We start from the raw sequence: 11896 nt of genomic DNA on the forward strand, positions 1-11896 counted from the left end.
AAAACACACTGTCGGAGACTGTTACTGTGGTGCTCGACTTTGAGCGCGCACATTCGGGTGGGTATCATTACCATCATTACCATCATTACCACACCGCTACAGCCCATCATCCTGGCCCACCATCTGTGGCCAAAGAAAATAATGAGCCAGAGCCGATGGAAATCGACAATGCTCGGCCATTTTATAGGTCATCTCACGTCCATAATCGGCGCCTCCAATCCTTTACCCGTATCAGGACACCGAACGCTTCGTTATTTCTGGTGATGGCATCGTCACCGTTTTAATAATCCCGGGCTTTATCTTTGCGTCAATATCTTTATGCTAAATGGCCTTTTCGTAATTAGTGACAGTGGATGCTTTCGCATGCGCACCGTTGCGCGCGCTGCCCTTATGTGCCGCATGCTGTAAGCTTATAACTTGTTGAAAGCCGAAAGAAACGTGACGACCTGGTGATACACAATTCGATACGAAAGAGAGAGTCATTGTCGTCTGGCTTGTAAGTAATTCTTGAGGCAAAAGAAATCATCAAATGAAACTTTCACAGTTGCTTGATGCTGAGACGATGTCCAAAATTGACATTGTTAGGACATGAACTTAAAGCTTGCCCAGATTTCAGCATTGACGACATCTAGAGCCATCAAGACAGGGTGTGGTACAGCCTGCAGCTGTATCAGACCCCGTGCACGTAGTGAACTGGATTAAGGAGGCGTCACGGATCTCTGGATGGAATACATTGCGTTATAAGCCTGATAATTAAAGTAGCGAAGAGTGACAATTTCAGTGCTTTTAATAATTAAACCAGAATTTTAGTGGCTACTATGCAGGAATGGCGATAAGCTGTGTATCCAGGTTGCATCGTGAAATATACATATGTATAAAATTAGAAGATGTTTGGGTCAACAACGCCATTATCTTTGCCATACTTGATGGACATTGAAGGCTCTTATAGTGGCTGATTCGCGGTAGCCACGTAAGATGCACTACGTGGGCAACAATGGGGCGCAATGATCGAATGCCATAATTGCAACAAGAGCAATCAAAGGTGCTGAACTTTATGGAGGTTCAGTATTTGCTGCGAGAAATATTCGACCTTTAAATGAGTTTGGAATGGACTGAGTCGGCATCTGCTCGTGCTGCCGATCACAATCATTTTGAGATAGCCACGAGGGAACTGGCATCATACTCAGGGCTCTACCGAAGTAGGAATCTCATTGGCATTTGTTTCTCCAACCACATTTTTTATGTTTATAATGCGATGGATTTGCTGCATCCGATCGATTGCCGGTGATAAATGCTTATCCAAAAGGTTGAAATTTTAACCAGAACGTGACTCGGCTGCTTAATGTTGCGTAAGCTCGTGTTGTATCGTTGAGGCGTTAACGGCCATGGCGCATAGTGTAACGGAGTGTATTGTTACATGAAATTAACACTTAAAGGTTGTTAATTAATATATTATCTAAAAGGTAGATAATATTTGCAGGATATTACTTTATATAGGAATATTCAGAATTCTTATCCATAAATAGGTATAGACCATTGTATCTATTAATTCCACAGACTAATCAGCTGTAGGAGTAATCAAAGAGAGAGTTACANACACCAACGAAACAAATACGTGGGTCAAAAGGTACGAGCTCGTCAGCAAAGCGGCGAAAGACGCTGAATGGACCATTAACGCAGCAAGATGTGGACGAAGTGACCGCATCCCAAGCAAGTGGCATTGTTTGTGAGAGTGACTATGAAAATCAAGTTTCTAAAGTCGTCAAGGAAGATGATGTTGTTCAGGAGTGTCAGGCTATTCGGGAGGTTTCTGTCGCGAACATGCTCGAGCCACTTTGCCTTGCAAATTCTATTTATCGTATTGGAATGAATAGTGAAACGAAGAAGTTAAAGACACTGGATGAGAATGCGATGAAGGGATTAACAGCACGGGAACTGCGGCGTCGTAATCGTAACTCCCTTTCGTACGGTAGTGGCTTGACGCTGAAGAGTGGAATTTGGTCCTGTGGAACTTGTGGGTGCTCGAATCCCCGTTCAAGTTTGAATTGCTCGGACTGTCGAGTTGAAAGGAATGTAACGAAATCACCACGTGAAGAGAGCATGGCTCTTTCAACGTCTTTAAAGAGTTCCGAAATTAAAGTGTCGGTGTCCTTGCCTGTCGACGCGTCAAGTGGTTCTACTTTAACGACCGAGATGATGACACCGACAAAGAAAGCGAGTACTGTAGCTGCTCAAGACACTGTTAAAAGCATTACGAGTCCAGCAGTGCTTGCATTGACTCGACACTCGTTGTCCAGGCCAACTGTAAGCTCAGCCGCGAAAAGTCGAGGACCACATTCGACCGCATCGAAATCAATTCAGCCAGTTTTGAAAAGCAGGACGCGTTGTTCGGAGAATCGATCGAAAAGCCCGGTACCTTGTAGTGTTGTGTCCACACAGCCTATACGCAACTCGTTAGCAAGTGCTTCAGTGTTGCTTGATACAACAAATGCTCCGAAAGGATCAATGAGTTTGTCAAGTGTCAGTAAGCCCATTCCAAGTCGAAGAAAGAAGCGTGCGTTCTCTTTGGTTGACAAGCATTTGACAACTCCGGATGTCAAAGTAATGCGACGCGATCAGAAGGACGTCAAGATGGATACCACGTTTATTGCAACGCCAGGATCCGTTTCGGGATTCATGCGTAAACATCGTGAGGTGGATTCGACCCCGATCCCAATGGCCATGCCCTTTTCAAGTGCCTCGAGTCGTAAAACGCCTCAAAAAAGTCCTCGAAACGTGTTTGGGATCACGGGAGTTACCGCCGAAACCCGTGGCGTGCTTCAATGTGCGATTCACGCAATTGATGCCAATATGGCCAATGACTTGGGACACCGAAAAGCACGAGTGGTTAAAAGCGTCGATTACGCTGCGGGCGTGACGCATCTCATTGTCGGCAGGGATACGAAACGAACAATTAAAGTGCTCTTTGCCATTGCGCGTGGGGCGTGGATCGTGACGGAAGACTGGGCGTTTTCATCCCTTGAACAAGAACGGTGGCTACCCGAAGAACAGTTTGAGCTAACAATCTTTGCCAACAAATTTTCACGTCAACACCCCGAGTCGAGACATATCTTTAAAGGCATTAAATTCTTTGTGGGTCCAACTGTCGAGCCGTCACGAGATGTGCTTCAGTCTTTAATTCAAGTCGCAGGTGGCGAGGTAATTGACTTTAATGATGATGAAAGATGTCATGTCGGTATAACGACGTTGTTGATTGTGTCTTTTTTGTGGAATGATTGTAGCTATGTCACCAGATTTCCGTGGCCGATATGTGTATATGTGGCGATGCGTCTTTGTATCGACGAGCACAGCGAACGGGAATTCGTGTCGTGATGGCCAAGGTGCGTTAGCGTTAGGAAGACGAAAGTGTAGAAAAAGTTTTTGAAGTGGGAAATGTGTGTAGTGGATTTTTGATAGCATTGCGACCATGAAATTGCAAGATGATGCGGATTATTCATTTCTAGAAGCACTCGACACGCTTGCGAAAACACCACTGAAACGTCGTGGTGTCGAATCTTTTGGAACCCCGGCGGTTACTCCTGCAAAGCACCGGACGGCAATGACTTTAGGGCTGGAAGCGCATTCTACGGTCCCGGAGTAAGTGTCGAAGAAGTGCATGAGCGTTTAAATTGTGTTGTATTGATGTAACGCATTTTCTTTTATTTCTATTGGCGCTTGTTGATATTACTTGCTGGATTTTTTATTTCTTATCGTACGATAGAAATTAGATATAATAAAGTCTTACAACACGTTGCGACTAAAACCTTTTTAACCTCAAGCCCCGTTTTATTTCAATAAAGTATTGGACAACCAGTCAAAGTTTGAGAATGGGAGGCAAGAGGAAGCGCAGTGAGGGGTTGATGCCAGTGCGGCAGGTCAACAAGACTGCAGGCAAAGCCACTCAATATGCACCAAGAAAGAAAAAGTCTAGTAATGCGATAAAACCGAGTGGATTGACAATGCCAAAGCTCCAAAAGAAGACTGAATTCAGGACTGTGGCAAATTCAAATTGGCTCGCGCTTAAAAGCACGATTCAACGGAAAGACCAACTTTATAAACGTGGCAAAACCATTGCAACGAAACAGGATTTAAATGTGGTGGCACAAAAGCAATTATTGCGTCAGGAAAAACTCGCCAAGCGCATGAAAGAACGTACCACTGAGTGGGTCGACAATTCAATGATTGTGGCCATGGATTGTGAAATGGTCGGCGTCGGACTTTCGGGGAAAACAAGTGTACTCGCGCGTTGTAGTCTTGTGAATTATCATGGTGCTGTACTGTACGACCAGTACGTGCGTCCAGTAGAAAAGGTCACGGACTTCCGTACCCATGTAAGCGGTATTAAGTCAAGCTCGCTTCGACATGCCATTCCTTTTAAGGAGTGTATTAAAGACGTTGGAAAGTTGCTTGAAAACAAGATCGTCATCGGTCATGCATTACAAAATGACTTTCAAGCGCTCATGTTTACGCCACCAAAGCAATTGATTCGAGATACGGCTTTTTATCGTCCGTACATGCGTCGCAAGATGAAAGGCACGGTACGTTTAAAAAGTGTACGATGTACGAGGGAATATTAATTTTTAAAGTATGGTAATGCCTTGTAGAAATTATATCCCAAAGCACTCAAGCATTTGGCAGCGGAGGTGTTGGGTCTGGAGATTCAGACTGGACAGCACGATTCGGTAGAAGATGCGAGAGCAGCATTAGAGCTGTATAAACGGGAGCAGTATGTGTGGGAAAAATACCTCCGTATGAACCGACACAGCGGCATTCTTGTGGGTGTCGCGCCTCCTGTGCCAGAACTCGATGAGAATCAATGTAACAAGATTTCTTCTACTGCTCAAGTTCATCTCGATGTGGATGAAGAGGAACCAATTCGTCAACGAGGCAACGTAGCTGGACTAGAACTTAACGAGCTTGCCATAATGGAGTTTGGCGAATGATTGATCCATGAAATATAAGTTTATGAAGGACATCGATCATTTGCCAGAATTCCTGTCATACAAAATAATACTATGGACGGTTTTGTTTGGTTTTGACACCAAATAATAACGCTTTTTTTATTTTTACCTAAAAACTTGGTTGGTCGTGCGACGTTTGTCCATTTGCAGTCACAGAAGTATTGTTCACAATAAAAAAATTGTGATTCTTCATGTCATTGCGCCTCTAATTACCAGCTACAGACCTTGCTTCCCCTTGCACTTTCCTCTCGGAAAGAGCTTTGGTGGCGTCGATAGTGGTCGTGCAGTTAAATATGAGGCGTAAAGTCATATCGAGGGTTCTTTCGTCCGAGTTGCTAAAGTTTCCAATGCTTTCTAGTGATGAAAACTTGGTGCTTGATCCACGAGAGAGAATGGCAAAAGGGCATTTGCACTTTTTGCCGATTTCTCATCAGCCTGTTGTGTAGCCTATTGCGGGACCGCAGCAGTGCTGCTTTCTTTTCGTGCATTGAATGGGAAAGAGTGCTCGAGACAGTATTGAATTATTTTGCACTTATACTTTCGACGGGCTAGTCATTCCATCTGCCTAGTGTTATACGCAGTGCACATAGCAACTAGAACTGCATCAGAACGTTTGTCCTGTATTTGATTTCAGTATCAAATGCAATGGGCATTCTCACGCAGTGACATTTTAATCTTGTCCTTTAGATGCATACGCTTGCTACCATTATTGCGACGCTTTTGCAATCCTATTGTTTATTTTATTGTATTGATGCCCACTTTTTAAAATCGGACACAATCACCCAAAATACTCTACTTTTGAATCGGACGCGGCCACAAAAGTACCTATTTCAAAACGAGTGGATCGTCAAAATGGAGCGTGGCAAGGGCTCGAAATGGACCAAAGTTACTGAAAAAGACAAAACGCTAGGTTCGGTAGACGACAGTCAAGTCGCTCAAACGCAACAAAACGATGAACAGCCACTCGTGGCCATTGAAGAAGACTCTTTGGGTCATGCCATGCCTCCTGCACCACTGTTGCAAAAGCCCTTGGCTGCATGGGCGGTCGGTGGGCTTGTGGCCTTGTTTCTTCTCGTTGTAGTTTTAGTGGTACGGAGTGGTATTCTCCAGACCCAACAGCGCGTTAAGTTCGCAACCTTTGGTCCCAAATGGGTCGATTTGCTTCCAAGTGAGGTAAAAATTCATATGAATGTAGACATCGACCCGTGTCATGACTTTTACGAGTTTAGTTGTGGCGCGTGGCAAGCGCAAAGTAAAATTCCAGACGATAAAGGCAGCATTTCGCTGTCTTTTACGACGGTACACGATGCGAATCTAGAGGTTTTAAACACCGTGATGCAACAAGGTTGGCCACTGGTGGGTGAATTGTACGATTCGTGTATGAATTTTACCACCACGAGTCCCGCAATTGCCGATACAACGTCTCGTCGTGTTTTAGAACCTGCTCTACAACTGATTGCTGCAACTACGAGCAAAACAGAATTATTCCAAGTTGCAGGATATTTATCCCAAGAAGGACCCAATTTTCTCACAGGACTCTACGTCACTGCTGATGCGAAAGAAGCGACGCAATATGCGCTATATGCAACTCAATCGGGTCTATCCTTGCCCGATCCTGAATACTATTTGAACAAGAAACACTTTGAGTCCCTTCGTGAAGCATTCTTTACTTTTGTGTTGGACTTATTCCGATTGACAGGATTTGAGACTGACGCGGCTGCGTCACACGCAACTACGGTCCTCGCCTTTGAACAGCTGGTGGCACCTTTGTACGTCCCAAAAGAAACGCTTCAAGATCCCGTGGCAACGTATCATCGCGAACGTATAGCAGACACAATCAACGCGTATCCTTTATTATTTGGTGCGTTTGTCAATGGCACGGAGCAACTCGCACGTCTTGTTGCCAGCAACACGGACGTGATTGTACGGACGCCGTCGTTTTTTACACAAACCGAACAATTGGTGGCTGGCGTGTCGGTGACGCTAGACACACTTAAAGCAGTACTTTCGTATAAGTACATAAAATCCAAAGCGGCAACATTAAGTGAACCCTTTGTACAAGCAAGTTTTGCATTTCATGGCAAAATGTTAAATGGCCAACAAAAACGAGCCGTGCGTTGGAAAGTTTGTGTCGAATGTGTCACAAATGTGTTTCCGGACCTCGTGGGCAAATACTTTGCACTCGTTCGTACCAACGACGCAAGTGAACAATTAGCCCGTGACATGGTAGCGCAACTCCAAATGTCGTTCCACACGGCTCTCGACCACGTTGATTGGCTCGATGCCTCGACGCGGAATGCCGCGTTGGTTAAATTGGCCAACATGACGAATCTCATTGGCCACTCGATGCAACACAAGCATTTTCCATTGGAATTGCAACGAGAGGCACCGTTGGCAACAAATCTCGCCATTGTTGCAAAATACGAATTTCAGCGAATCATGGGACGCATTGGAAGCCTTGTCGATCGCACCGAGTGGTCCATGTCGAGCGCAGATGTGAATGCGTACTACGAAGCCACGGCCAATAAAATTGTCTTTCCTGCGGGTATACTCCAGCCTCCGTTCTTTGGACAAAACCGCCATCCTGCACGTAATTTTGGCTCCATTGGGAGCATTATTGGCCACGAATTAACACACGGATTTGATGATTCTGGCCGTCATTATGGCGGTGATGGGAATCTCGTGGATTGGTGGAGTCATGCTACTGCCACCGAATTTCAAGAGCGCACGAGTTGCCTTGTTGCACAATACAATCGGTACCAAGTAAACAGTAGTACCGAAGTGGATAAACTCCTCGGCCACGTGAATGGCAACTATACACTTGGAGAGAATATTGCCGACAATGGCGGCGTTAAACTCGCATTTATGGCCTATCATGCGTTTCTTGCGAAAAAAACTCGGCAATTACATACGAGTGTCATTGATAATACAAAAGAGGCAACTCGAAGCTCCGACAAACTTAAGTTGCCACCTGTAGTAGCAGACCGACTTTTTTACATTTCATTTGCACAAACATTTTGCTCAAAAAAAAGCGACGCGAGCGCAATTAAAAGTTTGGCCTCAGATCCGCACGCTCCTGGACGATGGCGCATTAATGGAGTCGCAAGTAATTCTCCGGACTTTACGCAAGCATTTTCGTGCCCTGCTGGTTCCACGATGAATTCCAAGACCAAGTGTCAGGTCTGGTAAATTCATGAGTTAAATTAAATTTTTGCCCCATTTTGAATTGACCACAACCGAAAAAAAAATTATCGTGTAATTTTAATTAAAAGTGCATAAATACCAGTTTCACGCGCATGTCCATTATTAATGATTGTATTCTTGCAATTTTACATCCAGAGCTTAAAAGGAATTATGTCTGTTGTCATTTGGCTTAAGCTGCTTCTATCAACGATACGAAAAGGGTTTCGATGCGACACGTCTCTATTTCTTAATATCTCGATCACACGTGTTGAAGAAAGCGTGAATAAAACTATTGTATTTACGAAACTCGATCAGTCGTGATTATCACGTACTGCAGGTAAGTGTATACACGTAGCTGTCTATTTATATTATTTAAGGTATGCAAGATGTCGAAAATTTCCTGAGCCTTGTTGGCACTGAAGTTGATCCGGTGATTGTACGTTGCTCACCACTTCGTGTGGTGCTCCGGTTGATTGTGTGCCTATGAGCCCGAGGCATCACAATAGGCGCGTTTCTTGGACATTAGTGCGAGCTTGTCGTAATTCTCGCGTACCTAATGCTCTCAGTTGCCTGAAACCTCCGAAAATGAATTTCTAAACATAACCTACTTAGCTACTGTGACCGCTTGACCTTTAAACAGCCACCACATCCTCCTTCATTCTGCTGTGTCCGCGACAGATCGAGCTCTTTTTTGATGGCACATGACCGTATTGTTTTGTACATTTGTCTGGGCCGAGTGCGTCCGTTGCCGTCTCGAATCCATGCGTTGTCGCTTAAACACCCAAGTCTGTGAAAGTAAAGCTTCATGCCGCCAACCTTTCAAATTTGTCTTCCTTTCTCCAACAAATTATCTGCTTGATAAACATAACCAGGGTCTACCTTCAGCTTATTCTTCTCCGTCGAATGCTGCCTTAAATCTGCTTTTGGAGATTGCTGATCTCGAAAGCTGCCCAGGAAGGAATATCGAATGCTGCTGTGGTGAAGTGAATGGCTGGCAACACGATGACGTTTAGTATAGTGATGCTAGATGCCCGTGTTAACTTTCATTGGGCTCTACAACATACGAGAGCATTTGTTGTTCTCATAAACCACTGGTGAGTATCTCCTATTGTTTTGGGAAGAATTTGCTGCATTTGCGTTGCTCTCATCCTACTATTATGTTGTAGTAACGCAATACGCCTGTAATGCGTCGCGTCGGCGGAGTTTCCCTTTTTCCGTAAGGGTATAATCAGCAGCTTATCAGCTATGTAACCTTATGGTTTGGTGATCCCCCGTTATCGTTCATATCGAATTACCTTATATCTAATACTTCATAAGATTTCAATGAAAATATTAAGTGACCGAGGTAGAGTGTCATCACAAAAAGGTGAGGAAAGTAAAAAAAAAACTTTGTGAAATGGTGAAAGGTATTGGGCCGAAATCATTATAGAATGCAAGAATCAACAAGGCTTTGCACAGTACAATAACGGAGATTATGTTGCATTTGTGAGCGACTCTAAGAGCGTTGCGGTGCGCAGGTTTGGTACTGTCAAGCAAAGAAGAAAAAATCCCATCCTCCGAAGCTTCTCTGCCTTTGAATATACGACCATTCCCTCTTTCCTTCTCCTGCTCCTCACCTACCGCACACATGCCGGGATCTCATCATCAGCCAAGTCAGGGTAAGAAAGTCTCACCCTTTTCAATGAGATTAAGGAGTTTTTCATCGACAAGGGATTTCGCAGTGGAAGCTGATGAATAGCAACTTGAAGCTCTTGCCCAACCGCTTGGTCATCCAGATCTTCCATAGCTGTCTGTGGCACTTCTTGCTTTCTTAGCCCAGTTCTCAAAACGGAAATCTATGGTTGGACAGATGTAGGCGGGCACGTCGCAGCGAGGAAGCGGTTAAACCTGCTTCTCTTGCGTGCAGTGAGGTAGTTGTGGTGGGCGCGGAAGCGACCTCACCCAACACACTAAGAACTCTGGTAAAGTGTCGTCACGGGAGCGGTAATCCGTCTCCTCGTGCGCACATACCAAGTACGTAGTAATTTTCAGACTGATTTATATTTAATAGAATTAAATGCAAATACCTATTTTTACCAATTAAAATGTTATCTCTATAGATATCATTTAATATGTATTGCGAGCGTATCTTTATAGATACCTCGCGTAACTGATGACGCTAGCCGTCATCACGGATGACGCTGGGCGTCATCCCTCCTAATGTGAATGCACCCATGTGCATCACATCCACAAGGGTTGGTCACATATGTGCACCCCACCCGAGTGTTGGGTCTAATTACTTTTATTTAGTAATTGACCATCCCCTTGAGTACAACAAATGTACTTAATGGGGACTGTGTAACACCAGGGCAACTTTAGCCCGTTACAACACCATCTGATCGGTTGGGATCACGCGAGGCACTGTAATCGTCACGCTGCTACGAAATTTCTCTGTCCAACTTAGGCCCTTTTCTTTTTTTTCGCCCATGTAAGAAATATGCGAAGCGCAATACATAATCCTTCTGATTGGCTACTAAAAACCGAGTTGGCAGTGACGGTAATTTATTTTTGCATGGGGTGAAAATAACATTTCCCAAGATATATGGAAATCAAGATTATCAAACGGATTATTTAATGGTATTTACATTTAAGGTACATTATTCTTAGAAAAGGAAATACCCAGAGGTTCGGACAACTTCACCATGTATAAATCGGGCAATTGCTTCGTAGTGATATTAATTCACAATTTAATTAGCAAAATTAGCCATATCTAGAAAAAATAGCAGAAAGAGAATCTCACATAAATTGGATAATTTGTTTGTTGCAACCGAAACTCAGTGGTCGTCTCGTGGTGACCTTTTTAGACTAACATTCATGCTGTGGAATGACGAAATTGCCAATAGGATTAAAGCTGGAGCAATTTGAGGTAGGCTGTTCTCTTGCTCCTTCCTTTTCGTGCTAACGTGCCAAAATTGGTTCAATGGGCTATTCAGGAACCAATTGTCGCTCATATGTGGCGGAATAGCTATTCAGAACAAAGTTCCTTCATGAAAAGCAATAGTTGGACATTTGCTATTCACGAATGTGTGACAATAGCCTCCAACTTACGTACCATCTTCATTGCACGTATTGTTTCGTACGTCTAATAAATACAACCAGTTGGGGTCACAAGCTTTCTTGGAGCAGAAGTCCGGTTTGACTCAGCAGCAATCGGAATACGCTAAATAATCAGGAGATTTAGCCGTTTGTTTGGATTATTCTTCTTCACGATTAAGCCCACGAGTTAAGCAGCAATCCGTATTCTAGCATTTAGGTCGTAAGAAAGATGATGCCGCAAATAGCATCGAGTCTGGGTCAGCATACTGGTAACGGGGCACTACGACTTGTACTGTTTTAGTCAAGTCCACTTCACACTGCTTCAGTTGTGAGTGGTGCCTTACGTTAGGTGACGTACACTGTACGTGCACAGGAAGACTTCTTTTTAGACAGGTAGACTTAAGAGGGTAAAATGAAAACTGTATTAAATATAGTTAAGTGTCTCTTAATCTATCTTTGTAAATGCTAACTTAATATAGCCTAAAACTGAACATGTAAATGAATTCTTATCTCTATCTTATTCGTAGTTCTCTCTGATTACTCCTACAGCTGATTAGTCTGCTGAATAAATAGATATAATGGCCAATACCTATTTATGAATTAGAATTCTGAATATCACTTTATAAAGTAATATCCTT

At 43.8% G+C, this 11896-nt stretch overlaps 2 protein-coding genes across 2 annotated transcripts; both read left to right on the plus strand.

Annotated features, from left to right (window-relative positions):
* Positions 1–3866: 3866 nt before the first annotated feature.
* CCR75_005734 (uncharacterized protein) lies at positions 3867–5261 on the plus strand (the record flags this gene model as incomplete). Its single annotated transcript, XM_067963810.1, has 2 exons — positions 3867–4577; positions 4644–5261. 2 exons carry the CDS (start codon positions 3867–3869, stop codon positions 4980–4982), a joined length of 1050 nt encoding a protein of 349 aa, XP_067820594.1. The 3' UTR covers positions 4983–5261.
* A 591-nt stretch (positions 5262–5852) lies between these two features.
* On the plus strand, positions 5853–8189 carry CCR75_005733 (uncharacterized protein; the record flags this gene model as incomplete). The annotated part of the gene is made up of 1 exon (XM_067963809.1): positions 5853–8189. The coding sequence occupies one exon, from the start codon at positions 5853–5855 to the stop codon at positions 8187–8189; it is 2337 nt and encodes a 778-aa protein (XP_067820733.1).
* Between the last annotated feature and the right edge of the window lie 3707 nt (positions 8190–11896).

This window comes from Bremia lactucae, linkage group LG12, assembly GCF_004359215.1.
Source record: "Bremia lactucae strain SF5 linkage group LG12, whole genome shotgun sequence".
Taxonomy (NCBI): Eukaryota; Oomycota; class Peronosporomycetes; order Peronosporales; family Peronosporaceae; genus Bremia; species Bremia lactucae.